The following is a 21,673-nucleotide window of genomic DNA, read 5'->3' as shown; positions in this document are numbered from 1 at the left end:
TGCTATGGCTCTAATTTTACTCTGCAGACCAGGTGCCATTGAGTAGTTTCAAGAATGGAAGATGAATTTAGTAAGGTCACTTAGGCAAGTGTGGAAGACATACTAGAGGATGCATGGAGCAACTAGAGCAAGGAAACTTTAGGTGTCAACTGCACTCACCGGGCTTGAACTAAGGCACTTCAGAGGGCAGGCAGTGGACAACCGACAACCTTGCCACACTCAAAGTGGTCCTCCATCACCAGCAGAAGCATTGACTGGGAGTTTGTCAGGAATACACGATCTGGTGCAACACCTCTTACCTTCCAGATCACTACTTTAACAAATTCCTCAGGTAGTATGTATGGCTGGGAGGTACTGCTCACATTGATAATACAGTAGGGATAGTTACTGGAGGGGAAAAAGTCACTATCTTAGGTGTGGTCAGTGTTCACGGAACATCCAAGGGAGCTGATCCACAAATGGGTATACGGGTACGGAGGCTGGGCTGAAGTCTGGTTTGGTAATGCAATTTACCATTTATTAACCTGTTAGTATTTGAAGTCATGGTCCGACTCGTTTCCTGGGATTTTCCCAGGAAAAGCATATCATTAGTCTGGCAGAGGGCCCAGGAGCAAGCCCTAAGAAACACCATTACTTCAAGTCCCACACAGCAAAGGTACTCCACAAGACACAGAAGGAACTCCAGTGAGAGGACTGGGAGGAAAGTTCCAGTGGTAGGATGGTCAACGTCCTCAGTTCCCAGCAGCAGTCACATAAGTATAGACAGGAGTCCATTGGATTTGGCATTCTTGATGTCAGAATAAAGCTACGGGTGGAGATTATTTCCCATTAGGTTCTTTCTTGACCTTAGTATGTGGGGATGTGAGTTAGACTTTCTGCTTTCAAAGTTCAGATGAGTAGACATGTGAGAGGAGCTTGGTATGGAGCCAGTTTGCAAATGTTCTCTCTTCCAATAGGATGGTAACTTCTTTGAGGAATAAGACAGGCACATAAAGATGAGTAAAGACCCAGTCCTAACTCTCAGAGTTTGTAACAAATAAGAAATAAAACAACTGTAGTACAAGATGGGGCATGTATTATAAAATATTATAGGGATTTAAGAGAAATACACTGTATCTAGACAATCAGAAGAAGCTGCTTCCTTCTCTTCAGCTGTTAGCACAGAAATATGCACATACTTAATACTCACTGACTTTTTCTCTAATAAATCTCGTGGGTTGTTGAAAAGTCTCATTTATTCCAAGATCCAAGGAAACTTCAAACTCATTCATGAGATATTTATTAAAATAACACATTTAGGGAAAAAAATCAATACAATGTATACATCATTACCGAAAACTGTATACCATCATACAAAAAAGGATTTTATTTTGGGAAAGCGATTCCTAATGTATGGCAAGTTTTACTTTCAGAAATAAGACCACAAAACAACACAATCTAATTCAATCTTAAAGGCTGGCATGCTGAGCAAGGAATGTTCTTATTCTTTGTAGAAGCTCCTTCTTTACACTGTCAGGTACCAGGGCTGAAATATAAAAATAAATATGTAAGAGTAAGAAGATTCCAAATAAAATATGGCAATTTGAGATTTGATATTTTATTCAGGATGACCAATTCATAATTTATAATTTATTTCATAAACAATCCTCACACTATAATTAAAAATAGGTAAACATCTGAAAAATAAAGTATATATGCAATTCATTATTTGAATGAATTATCAAATACTGAAATACATTGCTCACTGAGAGGAAAACATGGGAAAATTCTTTAAACTAGGAGTGAAAAAGGCCTTACACAGATTGATAAATTTAATTCAAATGCAACATCAAATTAATAAACTTGGTCAAAATCACTGTAAACAAAGGCAAAAGACAAAAACTGGGAAAACATTTTATAGAAAACAGGCTAATCTCTCTACAATTTCTTCAATTTGATAAGAAATCAGCAGGCTAATAGAAAAATGAGCACAGGAGAGAAAGAACACACAGTTCTTGAACATGAGGGAGTAAACCTTACAAGAGAAATGGAAATTAAAACCACAATCAGATAACATGTTTTACCAATCTGACTGGCTAAAATCCAAAGGTCAATAATATACTGTTGTCAAGACTGAAGGAAAAAATGGCACTCTGATAGTGGCTAGTGGGAGTGTAAATTGGTACATTTTGGGGAAAGTAATTTAGCAATATTCTACAGAAATAAATGCACATACTCTGACTCAGCAAACATGCAAAGGCCACAACAGTGGTTGTATTTCTTGTATTTTTATTTTCTGGATTTGAACCACGTGACTATATTACCTATGCAGAATATTAAATTAAAAATGAAAGAAAAAAAAAAGCCCTGCTCTTTGAGGTTTTAACAAATATTAAATGTCAGCAAACAAACCTACATTACTGTTCCTTTTCTGGCTACTAATATGTAAGGGCTCTAGAAGAATTTACTAACACTTGTTTTCTGCTCGTATGACAGGAAATGGAAAGCTTCAGAAATAGTTCAATATTTCCATAAAGAACTCTAGCAATCAGTACACAATCAAATGAGACAGATACTCCACTGTACAAACTGCTTCACGTAAGCCTGCCTAGAAATAAAGACTACACAATCAAGCCCACTGGAAATGTGATCAGTATGGACATTAAATACACTTTTGATAAAAGGTATGGTGACGGAGAACAAATCTGTTGCCTGGGGCTTGGGGGTGGGGTACGAATGAATACAAAGGCGTAATGTGAAGAAGTTCTATGGAAGTGGTGGCTATACGAATTTATACACGTGTGTAAAAATCTCAGAACTGCACACTGAAAAAAAGGGTCAACTTTGCTGTATATTTAAAAAAATAAAATGTGTCTACTCTTAACAGTGAAGAAGACTAAGCACATAAAAGAACAGTTTCCACTTCTTTTTCCTGTATTTGCTCATTCTCTAGTAGGGGAGCGAAAGGGACTGGTATGCCCAGGGTACCAGGGTTGAAGGAGAAGCGGAGAACCGCCTCTACCCTGTATAACCAGTTCCTAAGTAGTGTTAACAGATGAAGCATAAACTACAGAAGGAAAATAGAAGACAACGTTAGGGCAAATTGTTTTAAAATATAAATTAATGGGGGGGGGAACAATAAATACTGCTTTGTTTCTTTTTCTGAAGTATGTATAAAGAAAGGTCAGGTTTTTGTAACTGTCAATAGGCCAAAATATATGGTGGAAATGACCAGGGGATTGCCCAGCTCCTTCCCAGCGGGTAAGCAGTTGGGGAACTAGTAGTCTCGTAATTATTTTCAAACTTATTTACTTCTTACACTAAAATTCTTTTTACTATTTCTGTGTGATCAAACCAGAGGTCATCTAATTTACCTGCTTCCACTTAAAGTTTTTCAAAATAAATGAAAATAAAATGTAGCTCCATCTGAGATAACAGAATGCAGTTCCTGAAAGCAAGCATTATATAGGATTGATGCTAATACACTTCCTTTCTTTCCTGTGCTCTCTGCAAACAAGGCACTAAGTGAGAAAGGAAGATGGTTGTAGTGTGAGTCTTCAATATGGATTTCCCGGAACATGAAGTTATGGTGCTACCAAATTCTTACTTAGACATTCAAGACAGAGCTTTGTTTACTTTTAATAAGCAAAGAGATAGAGCAATGACTCAGGGACAAGAGTAAAATTTTAAATTAAACATTTAAGTGAACTCAGGCCATATTTACCAAAATTCATAAATCTTAGCTTCAGGTAACATTTGCCCGTACAAGATCCCACACTTTAAAAATTATCTGTCTTAACAACCACATCAACTTTTTTGTACACTGTTTCAGAGTGCAAAACCATTTTACAACTCTTATCTCATCTGTTACTCAAAACAGTGTTAGAGAGGTAGGTAGGCACTTGTCATTTTCCCCAATGAGGAAACACCAAGCACCCAAATAATGCTGGAAAGGTGGTGGTTTCTTCTTGCAGAAAGAAAGAGAAGCTGAAGTAGCAAGAGAAAAAAAAATCCTGTCTTGAGCACATGTTTCCTTTCAGACAATTTGCATTCCTTACCTCTGCCTTTTGGTGTGATTTCAGCCACCAAGTCATCAACAGTAACGTGTTCTAGTCCTTTTTCTTTAATTACCTCTTATGCAAAAGTAAAAAACAAATCATATCATTTAAAATCATTATCTGTAAGAAAGATTTTCATAGAGGAAGGATTAAGATCATGTTTTTAGAGTACAGATTGGTCTTAAAAAAAAGAGGACACTTCTTTATTAATGAATATTTAGTTCAACTTTAAATACATTAAGTATTCACCAGATAAAATCATGAAAGCCTGTTCATCTCCCATCAAATAACCTGTAACTTAACAAATATATCGCAGAATGAATTTGAACTGTAAGGTCAAATCTAACATTTGTAAAAAGCTGGAAACTTCTAACTGCATAGATCTTATTTCACTACAACCATACTAGCTCTTAAATGGAGGGGAAAGAAGCTCTTATTTGTGTCCAACTTATAACTTTGTAGCCCACAATTAATATATGGAACTCCTTTGTCCCTTTCTTTTCCTTAGACTGAACCAAAAGAGATAGAGGATGGAAAGTAGTTAATATTTACTGGACCCCTATTATGTGCTGGATGCTTTATATCATTTAATATTTACAATAATCTAATGGGCTGGGAATTTCCCCCACTTCACAGGTGGGGCAGCTGAGGCGTGAAGATTAAATAACTCATCGAAACATGAGATGGAATACAGCTCTAGTCTCTCACCAGTGAAGATCTGTATGACCTCGATGTCTATGTTTTTACTAATCTGTCTTGTTGCCTTCTTAGGGTTAATGTTATAAATAGTTGCTATTATGACTTATAAAAACCATCACAATCCAATTGGAAATCATTAAAAATAACCAAAATGCTGTTACACTAAAAGCTGAGCCAGTAAGGAGGCTTGCCTTAGTAACATATGTAATCCACAATCAACATTAAGCAATTTAACAAGCTCTCATTCTACATTAAAAAAAATTATTATTCTCTAAGAGTTTTTAAAATGATTTTTTCAAAATAAAACATATTAGGAATAAGCAGTGTTTCACTTTGAAATACATGGGATTCCACATTTTGAAGCCAGAGAAAATCTTCCCTCACTTAAGAGAAACACAAGAAAATTTCTAAAAAGTTAGGAATTAGGTCTAAATATTACCACAAAGAAGAGAAAATCATTACCACAAGAGTTGATTTTCCATTTGTTTAATATTATGTCTGAATACTTAATATACCTGTAAAATACTAACTGTATTTTTTCTAGTGAACCCCAAACCAACACAGTTGAGAGCAACGGAATTAGCGTTATCTTCTAAAGGAAACTGATTACCTTTACAGTGCGCCTTCAACTGATCCTTCCAGCCACATTCAATTAATTTAGCTCTCAGCAATTCTTTGAGGCTGTTGGAAAAGAAGTGTTTTCAAATGAAACTACAACCATGTACAGTATCTTAGATAGCAACGTTTTAATCAAAGGTTCAACTCTTTGATGATAAACTCCCTGCCTTCTAGTCACGAAACTTTAACCACAGACCAATCTTGGTTCTATCGCAAAAAAGTTTCAATAGTTCTATGATCTTATCAGAGTCATTTAAACTCTGGGTCTCATTTTCATTATCAGTTAAAAAAATTAAGTGGATGGGGACAAAATACTTCTCAAGAAACTCTGATCTGGCCTTCTTACACTACAGCTGCTTCCCCACCAACAGGAGTATTGTGGGTCTGTACAACCTCAGGAGGGTTTTAGCTGAGCTTGGAGCATCCGTACCTCTGAAATCTTACAATTCCAAAATTCTTTTGACCACAAATTCTTATCCTTCAGCTCTCTTACTTCCCCATTACTTTTTCTCTCTAACCTCCAAAACTTTCCCTCCCGTTTTCCATTAACCTTCTAGATTATACATCAACCATAGTTGTATATCATTGAATCTAACACTTTTCCTCCCATTTTAACAATTCAGTAATTGGCATACCTATCATAATTTAACTGACAAGGTTTTCTTGTTTCTTACTGGTTTAAAAAAGTGTATACTGCAACTTGGATGTAATAAAATATTTTATCAGTACTTCTTACTCTTCTGCCATACCCCACTCTTATAAATCCTCAATCTTCAATCTAAATCATCTAATTTCTCAGCTTAACCATGTCACATTCCAAACCAAATCTCTTCTCTTTCAATATTCCTACACTCCACTGTGTGACATTTTCATCTCAGTATCTGATCAGGTCTTTCAATCACAACAGGGCCCAAACCCAAGGCATGCCTCTCTCCCACCTTAACCTGTTCTCCCTTCTTCCAGTTCCTCAAGCTAGAAACCTTGGCAGCGTCCTCCACTGCAACTTTGTTTAACACTACACATCTAATCCACAAGCAAAGACTACCGGTTCCAGCTTTAAAATATGTACCTGCAATCCAGGTGTTTTTCCTCATCTCTTGCCACTATTGCTCTTGCGCAAGCTACCACCTTGTCTTGACTGGATTGTTACCAAAGCCCCCTAACCTGTCCCAGATTTTCCTTCCCCCTTACACTCTTCCATTCTCCTCCCGCTGCTCAAAACTCTCCAGTGCCTTCCTAATCTACTCAGAATAAACTTCCAGTCTTACTACAGCCTAAATGACCCCCAACGATCTGCCCTCTTCCCAGCTACGCCCTCACTTTAGCTCTTCTTTTCCTCTCCCCATTTATTCAGTCTCATTAGTTTCCATGTGCTCTCAAAATGCCCAAATCTCCTTTCTCAGGACGATGGCTCTTGGAGACTCCCATCTCCCTTATATCCTTCTAATTTCTTTATCAATGAAGCCTTGTTTTTTTTTCCCCCATCCAAAATAACATACCCCATTATTCTCTGCTTTGTTTTCCCTTTAGAATTCATCACTCCCTGACATATGACATTAGTTTTCTGTTTCCTTCCATTAGAAAATGTAAGCTCCAGGAAAGGACAAACTTCATTTTGCTCACTACTATAACTTCAGCACCTAACAGGACCTGGCATATGGTAGAAACTCAGTACCTAAGCCGCGTAAATGAAAACAGAAACAAATTTAAAATATACGTAATCTATACTCATTACTTGCAATACCATCCTCTCTGTTTCCCAAGATACCTTTCTAGTTTCCACCTTCTTCCTCATTTCTGATTTTACTTAAAAAACAAAAAAGTGAGTACTCCTTTCCATTTTACTGTTTTTCATTTTTAACCCAATATAGTCTTCTAAACTCTCTAACACTCCCAGTCTGTCCTCCACACTGCCACAACAGTTCCTGAAGTGCAGGTGTCATCTAGTCATTCCCCTTTTAATCATCTTTTAATGACTCCCACCACCCAAAGATAAAATCAACAACACTTGTTTTTGCAAACCCACCATCCATTTTCCTGCCTCCCTTTCTTGATGAACCTCCACCACTCCCAGTGTAAGAAATCTGGGAAGAGTTCTAGTGATGGAAATGTGGCCTAGGCAGGGGTGATCATCACTGGCCTACTACTTCTAGGAAAGATGGAAATCAAACTAGGTCTTTACTGAAACTTTTAGGAGGAAGGTGGTGTGAGGCAAAGGGATATACATTTTGAACTATACATCTCTGTGGATAGCACCTGTCTGAGAAAAAAACCAACAGAGGAAAGAAGAGCTGAGGGAGGAAAAGAAAAACATATTCTTGACGATAATTTTTGAGTGCCTGGACCCAGTGGTGCCTGAAGCAGTTTCAAGCTCTAGACTTTTTGGTTAGATGAGCTTGTGTATTTCCTTTGGCTAAGCCTGTTTCTCAGCTATTTCTATCATTTCTAATTAAAAAAATTCTGACTGCCCCCAAATCTACTCCTACTGTACACTGGCCCAGCCACACAGCTTTACCCTTAATTCTGCACTTCCCCAGCACGTCATCAAGTTGCAACGAAGCTCTGTGAATCTGCACATTCCATTCCACCTGCCTAGACTGTCTTCTGTTACTGGCTCGGGGAAATGCTTCTCCCCCAGCCAAGCAGCTTTTTACTATTCTGTGAGATCTTAACTGATCAGCTTACCCCCAAGGTGGAGTGGGAAAATTCTCCCTGTTCCTTGTATTTATTTCTCTCATACAATTTATCACCCTGCTTCTGGAAGCCCTTCTTGATTTCTCAGCCTCTCCTTTGCACATTCATGCTTTTTTTGGTTAATTTTTCAAATATTTAAACAGGCAATTTTGAGCTTAGTGTGATACTGGGCATACAATGGTATTTCTGCAGTCAAGTAACTTAATTATACTGAAAAACACAAACTAGCAAAGTAGGTCCTCACAACACAATGTGATTAAATGCTATACTAGAACAAGGTATTTGGGAGTTACCAGATACTTGGAAGAAGTATTTAAATTAATATGTGAAAGATAAGCTAGAAGTAGAGAAAGACCAGGGAAAAAAAGATGAATGTTTCAGAATGGGAATACTGTTGCTACTCTGAGGTTAAGAGAGCTTGGCAACTACAACTGGTTCTATTATGCTGTCTCCTTGTTAAAAATTGGGTGACATTATGTCTCCAACTGTAGTTATTTGAGAATCTTTTTCTTATTATACAGAATCATTTTTCGTTCATCTTTCTAAATTACCCTTTTCCCTCTAAGTCTTGCAATACTGAACAGACCTAACTATTGTTTATCGATGTCAGGAACTGAAGCTTTTGACAACCTCTATTTTTTGTAATTCTTTCCATCAACATCAGTTTTGTCCCTTCATATTTAGATTCCTACCTATAACATGATTATAATTTAAAGCTGTTAAGTGTAATCTATTAACATAGTCTATTACTTACCGTTCTCTTTCTCCAGTTTCTATCAACTTTTGGTTAATCGCTGCTCTCATCTGCGCATCTTTGTTCATCTTGCTAACCTGAATATCAACATGTATTTTCAGATATAAAACACTTATATAGCATTTCTTCTAAATTCTCTAGGCAAGCATCTCAACATGTTCAGCAGTCTATCCACTAAAGGGGTGATAGGTTTCAACAATGTGTTAACAATGTCTTTACTTTTAATATTTACTGCATCCCAAGAAGTCATACAGATGAACTCAATTTTCATCCCTCATTTGTCCTTTGTTAAAACGAGTCTTTAAATAGTAATTATTGTAACAATTATTAAACACTATGTGCCTGGTACTGGGCTAACACATTGTTTTTATTTCATTTAATTCCCAGAATGTATTATTTTATATAAGTATTATTAACCTAATTTGTATTTTACAGATGAGGAAACTGAGGCACTGAGATAGAAAGTGAAGGAAGGTGTTTTGACCCCAGACCCCCCACCAAACTTTAACACCGTATCATAACTGACTGCTAATCACTTCTGTACCTTAACTGCGTTCAAAATTTTGGGGAGGCCATAATTTAAACTAAATGTAAATGAAAGATTAAGCACTGATGGTGAGAAATGAGATTTCCAGGTAAGGTTCTAAGTGCTTTACTTTTCACTAGGATGTATTCAGAATCACAACTACCACACCAGCTGTTAGGTATACTTGCGTTTGCTCTTTATCAAAGCTTGCTGGTGGGATAAGGGGAAAACAGATCCCAAACGAATTCCTAACTTGGCAAATTCTCAATTTTCAGTAAGGAAAACCAAAACCAAAATTGTGTAGAAAGAAGAGAAAGGTTGGGTTGTAAAACTTGGAACAAGCTAACATTACTTTTGTCGTCTCCCTTCTGGCCTGTATGAAAACTCAAAGACTGGCCGAGAGTTTGCAGAGTTGATTTTTTCCTCTCCCTTTGGAGTGGAACAGGAAAAAGGACGGGCTGAGAAAGGACTAGAAAACGTTTGCTTTTGTATTTGGAGGCTAACATGTTCAAAATCATTCTAAGGTACAGAAAGTATCATTCCCAGAATACTGAACTTAAGTGAACCCTGGCCCTGAAATTACCGGTAGTGACCTTGGACAAGTCGATTCTTGAAGACCTCAGTTTTCTCACTGGTAAAACAAGGGCGCTAGGGGATCCCTCCCAGTTCAGACATTCTTTAGGAAAACAGAACAGGGCGGAGACAGCAGGAGAGGCGGGAGGGGAGGAGCCAGAAAACAAAGCGAGGACTGGCTACAGGCCAACTCCGGTAGCACGCCCTGTCGGAGAGCCCTACAGGCCCGCAAGCGCGGGTCGGGGAAGCTAACGAAAGACAGCACATCGAAAAGGAGCCTGGGCTGGGCCCGGGTCCCGGCCCTGAGGACCACGGGCATAGCTCACCACCATCACCGCGGGCGAGGGCCGTCCCTTCCCAGCGACGAAATGACCCTTGCGCTGACGACCGTTACCTACCACACTCTTCGGCTGCCCAGACTTAGACCCTCAGTAGCTCGGGCGCCTAAGCACACAGAAAGCTAGAACACGCATTTCCGGGGCGGGGTCTCGCCACCCTGCCTATAATGTGAGAATTTAACCAGCGCGGGCCGCCTCCTGGTCGCTCAGCCCTCTGGGTAAGAGAGTCCAAATCCTACTGCCGCACGGGCGGCGCGTCCCCTGAAAACTACCTGGCCCAGCATGCAACAGTCAACTTTTTCGTGGGGACTACATTTCCCAGCAGGCATCCCGCACCGCCGTGTTTTCTGGGATGGGACCCACGCAGCCGCCTGGCCTCATTGCTGCTAGGGAAGCGCGGACCTTTCAACAAGAGCTTTATTAATTCCCAGACCAGGATCCTGGAAGGCGATGGAGGTGGCAGCTAACTGCTCCCTGCGGGTGAAGAGACCTCTGTTGGATCCCCGATTCGAGGGCTACAAACTCTCTCTCGAGCCGCTGCCCTGTTACCAGCTGGAGCTTGATGCAGGTGGGAAGCGGTGCCGCCTCCTTGCACTTTTCCTTACCCCTTTCGGCTGCAAAGGGCCAGACCCTTTCCGCATTTTCTTTCTGTCTGATTCGGGCAAGCAGGGCCACCGGGGCCTTCCTTACGCACTCGTCGGACTGGGGTGGACACAGGGTGGCGGTTTCTGGAGAAGGATGCCCATCGCGGAACTCCGTGGGAGCCACCTTCTCGCCGCTTTTTTGTAGTGCGACCACGGGCCCGCACTCTCGGTTAGGCAGCCCAGATTCCGAGGTCAGACACACGGGTGCTTCTTGGGCTGAGGTCGCCTGTCCGTTCTGGCTTGGTCCGTGCTGCCGAGAAAGCTGAGAACTTGCTTCCCACCCGGGAGCCTTCTCTGTGAACTTGTGCTTTGAGAAGCCACACCTCCTTGGAGGACCCCCAGCTCCTGTTTCCTCTGCCCGAGACCCATTTCTTAAAAAGAAACTCCATTGCAGTTCAGAGCATTTTTCAGTTACTCAGACTAAGGACTGTCCGTATTCTAGACAATTTTGAGGACAAGTTGATTTTCGTACTTATACTTGTTTTGTTTTTCTGTAGTTGGCCAGAATATTCATCCTTTTTTTTTAAAGGAGGTAAAATGGTATTTTCATTGGTGATTAAGAGCCCAGAGTGTTGCATTTTTATTTAATAACACCCCCTGCTGCTTCTGATGATTTTGTCAGGGGATCACACTTTGAAAAATGCTAGTTAATTAATAGTTCCATAGTATCAAATAAGTAGTAAGTGCTTAATTCATTTATAAAACCTGTTGGGAGCGTGTTGTGTGTTACATGCAAATATCAAGATGGGTAAGAGAGTCAGTAACACAAGATAAAGTGCAATTGGCTAGTTGGGAAGAAAAATAAACAGGTAATTATAAAACAGTTAGTAAGGCCAAACCAGTCTGGGAGATCTGGGAAAGCTTCCTGGAGCAATGGGTATCTAAGTTGAGTTTTGAAGGGGAGATAAAGGTTGACCTGGGTAAGAAAAATATGAGCTTGGTTTTTCTTTTCATTCTATGTCTTTTGCATTCCCTCTCCCACTCCATATCAGTAAATGGTACCACCATGTTTAGTTAGTTCATGCATTTAAGAAATCACCCCAAAACTCACTGGCTCAAAAAATAAGCTGTTATTGTTGCTCACAGGTCAGGGGGCCTGGTAGGTGGTTCTAGGCTTGGCTTGGGCCCGTTTGTACATTTTTGTCCTGTTATGGGTCTGCTAGGTATCTCTCTGCTCATCTTGGTTGGACTTTCTCATACGTTTAGGAGTTATCTGCTATAACTGGTTTAAGATTATTTCAGTTGGTCCCTCCCTAGTTAGCTCTCCTCCGCGTGGTCTCTCATTCTTTAGCTGCCTACTCCAGACTGATTCTGAGAGACAGGTAGCAGTACACAAGCACTTTTTTCAAGCTACTGCTTGGAATAAGTCTGTGGTTGTCCCATTGATGTAAGCAAGTCACACAGTCACACAGTGAGTGATGACAGCAACCTCATACCAAGTGCTGTAAATCCAGGGAGTCATAAAATTTGCAACTATTAGTGCAAATCCATGTCGTTACTTATGCTGAAGTCATGAAGCAATTTCCTTTTTATTAAGACCCCGTATTTAATCTGTCAGCAAATCCAGTTGGCTCAAGATTTTGGCTTTTTCATGCCTCTGACCTTGTCCAAATCACAGTTATCTCTTACCTGAACTATAGCAGTTTCCTGACTCTCCTTCCTGACTCCACTTTTCGGCTCTTTCATTCCATTCTCCGTAAGTCAGTCCAATCATAGTTTTTACTTTTGATTTACTTGGCATCTTTCCTCCACCAGACTGTGAGCTCCTTGACAGTGATGTTTCTCCTTTGCTCATGACTCTGTCATTGCTCTTAGCATAGTAGGTGCTCAATAAATTGTGTAAATGAAGAAGAGAAGGAGGGAAAAAAATCTCCTGGGAAAGTGACACAGGACTTAGAAAGGTAGGTGAGGGCACTGTTTGTCTTTTGGACTTTATCCACTGTGTTTCCCAGAATTCTTCATGGGCCCTTATAAAAAAAAAAATAAAGTTCATCTGTCATGGACTTGGCCAACTTTAAAAAATTTTTCTTTTCAATCCTTACCTGAGAACATGCTTACTTATTTTAGAAAGAGGGTAAGGAGAAAGAGAGAGGGAAAGAAACATCCATACGAGAGAGAAACATCCATCAGCTGCCCCCCGCACACACCCAGACCAGAGACTGGACCCACAACCCAGGCACATGCCCCGACCTGGAATCAAACCTGCAACCCCTCGATCCATAGGATGATGCTCCAATCAAGCAACAGAGCCACACTGGCTAGGGCAGATTTGCCAACATTTTAGTTTGCCAAGTGGAGATGTTTCTTAAAAACTGTCATGTACTGACCCATTCTTTCAAAAATAATTTTAACACCAAAAAAAGCAGGAAGCAAAATCTTACAATAAGTAACTCTCTAAATCAAAAATATTAACTTTATTGAAAACTCACTAAGTTATCCTTTTTCTCCCCTCATTTCACCACTGTTGGTTTTAAGAGCCTGTGTTTGGGATGCACAGCTGGCTGTGATGAGATGATGTCATTTAGGGTTTTAAGTAGAGAAGGGAAGTTGATTTGGGGTTTGAATGGTTTACTATTGGGCTCCGTGTAGGCTGAATTTGGAAAAGTAGAGGAATGGAGACAGGGAGATCTGCTTAATGCTTTCTCAATACAGTAGTTCACTCGAGGGCTTGCATTAAGACTTACTTGGGGAGGATGATAAAGAAAAGGTTGATTCCTTTTAAAACTATCATTTCTAGAGATACTGGGGTGTGACTGAGGAGCTCCTCCTGACAACTAGACTTTTATACCACCCCAAAGAGTGTGCATTTAATTCAGCCAACTGTTAGTGGGCACCTCTGGTGTGTGAAGCTCTGCATTTAGGATGTAAGGATGGAAATGTGGCCTCTGGTCTCAAAGAGCTTGGAGGTTTACCCTCTTGTTTTTTATTGAGTGAGTGAGTGATTTGAGAGAGAGAGAGAGACATCGATTTGTTGGTTTACTTATTTATGCATTCATTGGTGGGTTCTTGTGTGTTTCTTTACACAACTTGGTGTACCAGGATGACACTCTAACCCAGGGGTGTCAAACTCATTTTCACCGGGAGCCACGTCAGCCTCGCAGTTGCCTTCAAAGGGCAAAAATAGTGTTAGGACTGTATAAATGTAACTACTCCTTAACTGTTATTTGGCCCTTTGAAGGCAACTGCAAGGCCAATGTGGACCCCTGTGAAAATGAGTTTGACACCCTGCTCTAACCAGCTGAGCTACCTGTCCAGGGCTAGTCCCTTATCTTAAATGATGTTATTAAATTGTAAAATTCCCTATGCTATGTAAACAGTACATGTTACTTTTTCCTTTACTCAAAAGAACTAAAAAAAAAAACCTTTTTTAACAAATTGTTATTGCCCTTTGACTCAGCAATTCCATTTCTGGGCATGTTTTTACAGATGTTTCTTCCCTAGAGTTTTTATTTAGTAAATATCTTCGTACATATTTATTTTCCCCCTATGTTTCAGCTGGTTAGCTCATACTCCATTTTTCCTCTTGATTTATGTGTTACTTTCTTAGGAGGTTCCTTTCTTGACTACCTAGTTAGAGTCTGCACTATAGAATGTATAATTACATAGTACCTGGCACCTCATAGACTTGATGGCACTTGGTAGCTTTCCGAGTCTCTTCTATGCTAAAATGGTAAGTTCTGTGTTGATGAGTCCTGTGTCCATCTTTTTGTTCATCTCATCGTTTTCAGTGCTTCATCTCAAGAGCTGGAGCATGCCTGATGAACAATAGATTATTTTTTATATCAGACCGTTAAACAGCTTTATGGAGCTATGACTGACAAACGCCACATATTTAAGTGTGTAGTCTGGCAAATTTTGACATATGTATGCACCCATGAAGTCATCACCATAATCAAGATATTAAACTTAGCTATCTTTTCCCAAAATTCCATGTGCCCATCTGTAACGAGTCCTCTGTTCCTTCCTGTACCCCCTTCCTAAGCAACTGCTGATGTGTTTTCTGTTTCTATATGTTTTTTGCATTTTCTAGATTTTCTAGATTTTCAAAGAACTACACAGTGTGTATTCTTTTTTGTCTGTTGTCTTTTACTCAGCATAGTTACTTTGAGTTCATCCGTGCTGTGCTGAGAGAGGGGTATTGAAGTCTCCGACTATAATTGTAGATTTTTCTCATTTTCCTTGCACATCTGTCAGTTTTTGCTTCTTGTATTTTGAAGCTCTGTTATATTGTATAAACATTGATTATTGTGTCCTCTTGATAAATTGACCCCTTTATCATTATGAAGTAGCCTTCTTTAACCATGGTGATAGTCTTTGCTCTGAAGTCTGTCTGATCTTCACATAGCAGCCTCAGCTTGGTTTTGATTAATGTTGCCATTGTGTGTGTGGGGGGGGGGGGGGTGTACACAAATTATATTTTTTCCATCCTTTTATTCTCTTTGTATCTTAGTATTTAACATGCATTTCTTTATTGGCAGAAATAGTTGGGTCTTGCTTTGTTATTGAGTCTAACAGTATCTTTTAGTTCAATTGCTTATATTTAATATGATTAATGATTTTGTTACATTTGGGTCTTTTATCTTGCTACTGGTATTCTGTTTGTCCTATTTAGTCTATGGGAAAATGGAATTTCCCCACTGTTATGTCTTCCTTGGGATTGAATATTTTTTTATATTGGAATATTTTTCCTACCAGAATTCTAGTTGCCTGTTTTCAGATTGCTGGAAGCTGGTCCCAGTGCATCAGTGTCGTTTTCATTTTTTTCCCTGTTCCTTTCCCCCTCTTGTTTTATTTTTGGTAATTTCTATTTTCATTCCTTTAGTTTCACTAACCTTTTTTTCTCAATGTCTGATCTGTCATTAGTCCCATACAATGTGTTTTCATTTTAGTATTGTGGTTTCCATCTCTGGAAGCTCGAGTTAAATCATTTTTACATCTTTCATGTCTGTGTCATTGGGATCACATGGAATACACTTTATTTAACAACTGCTTTGATGTTCTGTTCTGCTAGTTATAACTTTGTGTCAGTTATGTGTTGAATTTCTGTTGATTGTTCTTTTCATTATGGATTTTGTTTTCTTTACCTTTATGCCTGGTAATATTTGACTGGTTGTCAGAAATTGTGAATTTTACCTTGTCGGCTGCAGAATACACTTGTTTATAAATCTTGAACTTTGTTCTGGGGTGCAGTTGAGTTACTTGGAAACAGATTAATTGGGTGCTGCTTGTGTGATTTGTCAGGCTGGTCTGGAGCCATTCTCAGTCTGGGGCTAATTTCTCCCCGTGACGAGACAAGACTGTTCTGGGTAGTCTGCCCGTTACCCTGTGAGTTCCGAGTTTGTTCCAGTCTGCGTGTTGGGAGCAGTCACAGCTCGCTCCCAGCCTTGTGCCGCAGACGGTTTCCTCGAATCCTTTCCTTCCACACGGTTCTTTCCCACGGTCCTGGCCTGGAGTAGCTTCCTCAAACATGTGCCATTACTGGGAAGAGACCCTCTGGATGCCTCTCTCTGTGTGGCTCTGTTCTCGGGTACTCTGTCTGGTGAACCTTAGCTGCCTTGGTCGTCTCCAGAAGTTCACTCAGTTTCCATAGCAGAGGGGGTCTCTCAGGTTCTGCCTCACTTTCCCTCTTTGTGCTGCAGCCTGGAAACTCTTTCAAGGCAGCAGTCGGCTGGGGCAGAGGTAGGGATCACTGTCCTCTGATGTCTGATGTTTAGTGTCTTAAAAACTGTTGTTTCAAGTAATTTTGTCTGATTTGTTTAATTTTTATCTTATTGGATCTCTCTGATGGGAAGATATTATTCCATTATTTTACCTTGAATAGGTAGGTCACTATTATTCTACCTTGGCTGCAAGAAAAATTGTCCATTGTCTACTTTTAAGTGAAAAAATGATTTCTGTAGAATAGTAAAGTACAAACAAGATTGAAAGGAGTTAGTAAGGATAATGAGAAAATGGGATAGAGGCACTTTTTAAAGAAGTTTGAGAAGTATGGGGTAGGAGAGAGTTATGCTTTGAGTGCAGGGCCGAAAGGAGGAAACGTTTCTCATTTGCTGGCTTTGCAAAGGGGGAGGTTTCCAACATATTTAAGTGGAGGGCAAGGGACCAGCAGAGAGGAGATACCTGCGGGGGGAAGGGCCTGGAAGGGAGAGGAGAGAAGGGAAATCGTGAACACCTGTGTGAGAATTAGCCTTGGAAGGGAGAAGAGGAACAGGGAAATCACCACTTCTTATGTAGCATGTAGCAAATACTTTATAGGTTTGGTGGTTAAGTTTGTCAATAATTTAGTGGGATAAGTACTATTAACCTTTATTACAGGTGAGACAGGGTAGAAAGGTTAGGTGACTTAACCAGGCTTCCCATCAGCGGGAAGGCTGTACGTAAAGCTCACACTGTCTCTGATGTTTTTTGTAGTCTCTCTGGACTGTTTCTCCAGGACAGGGAGCATGAACGCTGGTGAAGGTTAAGGCTACCAGAGTGAAGGGAGAGGAGAGCCATGTAACTATTGTGTTTATGTAGACTTTACTATAAAATTCCTGTCTCCTTTTATGGAGGAAAACATAGGGGGAAAAGGCCAGTGAATGTGTTAATGTGCAGAAGCATTACATAAGCTAGTTTAGTGAGAGCAGTGCCCCTCATTCTAGCCTGTCTGATTCCCTGTCTTGCTTCACAACTTGTAATACAAACTTGTACTCTACTTTTTTACATCGTTATACACAAATAACAAGTTCAGTAACTAAGGGGAAAGAAGGCTTAAGTCATTGGGTGCAATTAGAAAATACGTGGTCTAAGAAGTGACCTTTGTTAATGTTTTAATATTCTTTGCCTCTACCCCCTATTTGAAAAAAATACTAAGCTTACATAAGTATTAGATCGAATCATATTTAGGTGGTGTCGAAAGAGTTTGGAGCGTTGGTAGTGTCTCATGGTTCAGCATAGTAGTATATTATGGAAAAGAAGCAGTAATTCAACTGTTGTTAGCATTATTTACGGGACTTCTGTCTGTTTTATTACCAGTGTTTGCTCAGTGCTGGGTGCCAGGCCCATAGTAGTCATTCCATAAATGACTTGTGAATGAACAACTAGGTTTGTGAGGTTACATGCGTAAGGAGTTTCGGTAAAGATGAGGGGAGATTCCCTTTGTACTAGGCTCTCACTCAGTTTTGTTTTGTTTTTCTCTTAAAGACTAAGAATGATTTTTCAGCAAAGCTCTTTTATTTCCAATGCAAGATAATTTTAAATAATAAAATATTTACTACAGTGGCGTCTTAGCTCTCTGTTAGAGACGTTCCTCTTCAACTGTTCCAAAGATCCCAGTGGAGACTGGAGACTGCCCTCCCAGCCCAGAGGGAGGAGGCTCTGTACACAGCTCTGCCGGCCTCTCCTCCACAGCACTGCCCTGCTCCAGTCTGTTGCTCTGCCCGCCCCTTTACACTCCAGATGAATAACATGGTGTTTTTCTTTCCCACGGGGGGCCAGAGGCAGTGTCTCTCTGCATTAACAGGACAATCATGAAGACAATGTATTTGACCTCATGTCCTTAGTGTTCCTCTTTGGGCCATTATGGGACTTTGCACATTTCCTGCAGTATCAAGTTTCATCCACACAGTGGTGCTAGGAAACCAAGAATTGCTGTTTGTTCCCCTCCTAATCAGGAATAGGTATTTCTAATTGTTCTTTATAAAATAGACACTAACTGGAGTTATATAGTAACAGTGTCCTCAGCCTCGGTCAAATCCATAAAGTTATAGTGATGCTGCTTCTGAAACACCTGTACACTGCATCGTCCTCGACCCAGATGACTGCAGTGGCTCTCTGATGGGTCTCCCTGGATTTACCCTTACCCTGCTTTACTCTGGTATGTTTTCCATATTGTACTTAAAAGGGATCCTTCTACAAATTTGAGTCTGGATGTCATTCTCCTGCTTAAAACACTCTTACTGCATTGAGTTTATCAACAAATGTAAATAAAGACAAGGCCTTTCTTGATTCAGCCCCTGCCAAGTTCTCTGACTTTATTCATCGCCGTCTCTCCTTGTACAATTCTATAGCTCTGACATTTCAGCCAGTTTGGTTGTCTTTTGGGTCTTTGAAAACAAGTTTTTCCCCCTACTTTTCCCTGCTTTTCCTTCTGCCTGTGATAAGTAGGTGTGTGTGTATGCATGTGCCTAGGTATACTTCTTAAGTTAACTCTACCTTACCCTCTGTAGCTTGGGTCAGATTTCTGAAAGCTTTTGTTAATCTCAAGTAGATTAGCCGCCACTGTCATATGTTCTTGTGGTACCCAGTAATTTTTCTTAATAACATTTAATCATATATTTACTTATGAGAATATTTTATTAAAGTCCGTTTCCCCACTCAATCATAAGTGTTAAGAAGATACTAGATTCTATGCCCTTTGCTCGTCATTGTATCATTGGTGCTTATTAAAATATTTGTTGAATAAATGAATGAATGGATATAAGTCAGCCAGGGCTCATAGTAGGTAATAGAGTTAGGAGCAGGTGAGTATTCTGGAATAAAACTTCCGATAAGGATATAATAAGGTGAGTTTTATATTGAGGTAAGGTACTGGCACAGCTCGGTCAGTTTACATGTTTCCTGCTGGAGCAGAAGTGAACCAGAGGTCACAGGCAGCTCCGAACTGGAAGGGAATTCTCTGTATGGAAGGAAGGAGGAATGTGAGGCAGAGATCACATTTGGCAGATTTAAAGTTGTGGAAGCAGCCAAGAGAGTAGATCTTAAAAGTTCTCATTATAAGAAAAAAGTGTAACTATGTGAAGTAATGGATGTGTTAAGGAAACTTACTGTAGTAATCATTTTGTAATATGTACATATATCAAATCATTATGTTGTACACCTTAAACTTATACAATGTTATGTGCCAATTATATCTCAGTAAAGCTGGAGAAAAGTAAATTGAAACTATGGAAGCAGCTAATGCTCCAGTTGAGAAGCTCTATTTAAGTAGGAAACCTAGTTTCTTTTCCAGGTTTAATATTGTTTTGCTCTGTACCCTTGGAAAAACTGTAGTGTAACTTTGGAGAAGTCACTATTTGTGTTTACGTTTATTTCCATAATTGTGTAATGCGATAACAAAAAACACTACTTAGTGTGTGGTGAAAATCAAAGACATATTAAAGAAAAAGCATTTTAAAAAGTATAAAAACATTTTATGAAGTAGACTTAATATTTGCCCAGGAGACAGGAAAGCCTTTAATTTTAGCCTTTAATTTTAATTTTCTCTGTTCTTTTTATTCACAATTACAAGGAAGAGGTTCCTAAAAGAAAGGGCTATGGCATGAGAAGCCTGTTTCCTATGGCCTCCTTATTCTAAGTCCCGTGAGGGCAGGTTCCCTGTCCACCCCACTCACCGCTTATCCCCTGCATGGAGTTTCTGGTGGGTGCCCAGAAGTTGGTTTGGAATGAATAACTTAGTGAACTGGCCTGAAGGCCCTGTGACTAGCATCCGGTGACTTCTTTGCCGTGTAACCATTGTGCAGAAAGGAACAGCCTGTGACAAAACTCTGTGATGTGTGTGTTTATTTTTCTTATATTTCAGCTGTAGCAGAAGTAAAACTTCGAGATGACCAATACACACTGGAGCACATGCATGCTTTTGGAATGTATAATTACTTACACTGTGATTCGTGGTATCAAGACAGTGTCTACTATGTTGATAATCTTGGAAGAATTATGAATTTAACAGTGATGCTGGTAAGGAAAAAATATACTACTAGGATTTTCTTACAAATTTTATCTTCAATTTTCACTTTGAATCTGATATCCAGGGAAGTAATGTACAAATACCTTTAGTACAGGGAATCCTATCATCAGTCTATATAAGGCTCCATTTCTGTTTAATTCAGTTTCAGTTTTTCCCTTTGATCCTATTCCTCCATTTATTTATCCCCCTTCAATCCCACCAGTGGACAGCTGCTCTGATGAGTTCATCAGTATTGATGTAACTGTTCATTTCCTTTTTTTTTTTTAATTTTTTTTATATGACATGTTATCCCTGACTATGATAGGGATCTATTTTTCCTTTTAGTTAATTTTTGCTCTGTATATTTTGAACATTGCTAATTGGCTACACTTAAGATTGTTTTGTTTGCTGTGAATTGGTCCTTTTAGTATTGTGAAATGTCCTTTATTTTTAGGCTCTGGAAATAATTTTGTTTTGAAATCTCATACCAATATAGTCATGTCGGCTTTTTAAAAAATTAGTATTTATCTTTTTTATCCCCTTAATTTCAGTTTATCAATGTTCTTATTTTTAAAGTGTATCTCTTGTAAAGAACATTTAGTAGGGTCTTGTTTTTTATCCAGTCTGCAAATCTCTGTCCTTGAAGTAGAAAGCTTAGTATATTTACATTTAATGTAATTACTGATACGGTTGGGTTTATATTACGGTCTTTTCCGTTTGTTTCATCTGTTCTTTGTTCTTTGTGTCTCTGTTCCCACCTTTGGATGAATCAAGACTTTATTTAAAAAATTAAAATTTCATTTAATTTTCTCTTTTGGCTTTTCATCTAAACCTGTTTATATTACGATTATTTTTAATGTTTATTGTAGAAATTAATATTCTTTAATTTATCATAGACTGCCTCTAATTAACGTTACTGCATTTAAAAAAGTATAAATCTTACAGTAATATTTCTTTTACTTCCCTTATCACCTTTGAGTTATTTTTGTCATGTATTTTGCTTCATTATATGTTGTAAGCTCCATAATACACTGTTAGTATATTTGCTTTAAACAGTCAGTGGTCAGTTAATAGCTCCCTAATTATT

The 21,673-nt window shown here is 39.2% G+C and overlaps 2 protein-coding genes across 6 annotated transcripts in view; one reads left to right on the top strand and one right to left on the bottom strand.

Moving 5' to 3' along the window:
- Positions 1-490: 490 nt before the first annotated feature.
- ENY2 (ENY2 transcription and export complex 2 subunit) lies at positions 491-10,402 on the bottom strand. 3 transcript variants are annotated; one of them, XM_028533658.2, is made up of 5 exons: positions 10,300-10,402; positions 8,803-8,879; positions 5,347-5,417; positions 4,038-4,112; positions 491-1,525 (listed from the first exon to the last, which is right to left on the bottom strand). In XM_028533658.2, exons 2-5 carry the CDS (start codon positions 8,868-8,870, stop codon positions 1,449-1,451), a joined length of 291 nt encoding a protein of 96 aa, XP_028389459.1. In that variant the 5' UTR covers positions 8,871-8,879; positions 10,300-10,402; the 3' UTR covers positions 491-1,448. The 3 variants fall into 3 exon arrangements, with proteins under 3 accessions (XP_028389459.1, XP_028389458.1, XP_035887253.1); XM_028533657.2 differs by having other exon boundaries at positions 10,228-10,388; XM_036031360.1 differs by lacking the exon at positions 10,300-10,402 and adding an exon at positions 9,681-10,173.
- A 166-nt stretch (positions 10,403-10,568) lies between these two features.
- The window catches only part of NUDCD1 (NudC domain containing 1), a 55,911-nt gene continuing 44,806 nt past the window's right edge, over positions 10,569-21,673 (top strand). For 2 of the 3 annotated variants that reach the window (XM_036031358.1, XM_036031359.1), the window contains exons 1-2: positions 10,569-10,807; positions 20,443-20,597. In XM_036031358.1, the coding sequence (XP_035887251.1) occupies positions 10,690-10,807; positions 20,443-20,597 (273 nt within the window). In that variant the 5' untranslated portion in view covers positions 10,569-10,689. The remainder of the gene's footprint in view (positions 10,808-20,442; positions 20,598-21,673) is intronic. The other variant, XM_028534007.2, reaches the window with a different exon arrangement.

Source organism: Phyllostomus discolor, chromosome 7, assembly GCF_004126475.2.
Source record: "Phyllostomus discolor isolate MPI-MPIP mPhyDis1 chromosome 7, mPhyDis1.pri.v3, whole genome shotgun sequence".
Lineage (NCBI taxonomy): Eukaryota > Metazoa > Chordata > Mammalia > Chiroptera > Phyllostomidae > Phyllostomus > Phyllostomus discolor.
Note: the sequence above shows the minus strand (reverse complement) of the source record. Positions and strands in the feature narration are given on the sequence as shown.

Bases quoted from the DNA above. Each gene is read 5' to 3' on its own strand.
- ENY2 (XM_028533657.2), bottom strand. The intron at 5,418-8,802 runs GTAAGTAATAGA...CTTTTCCAACAG, and splicing joins GAAACTGGAGAAAGAGAACG to CCTCAAAGAATTGCTGAGAG. The intron at 4,113-5,346 runs GTAATCAGTTTC...CTTTTGCATAAG, and splicing joins GTTGAAGGCGCACTGTAAAG to AGGTAATTAAAGAAAAAGGA.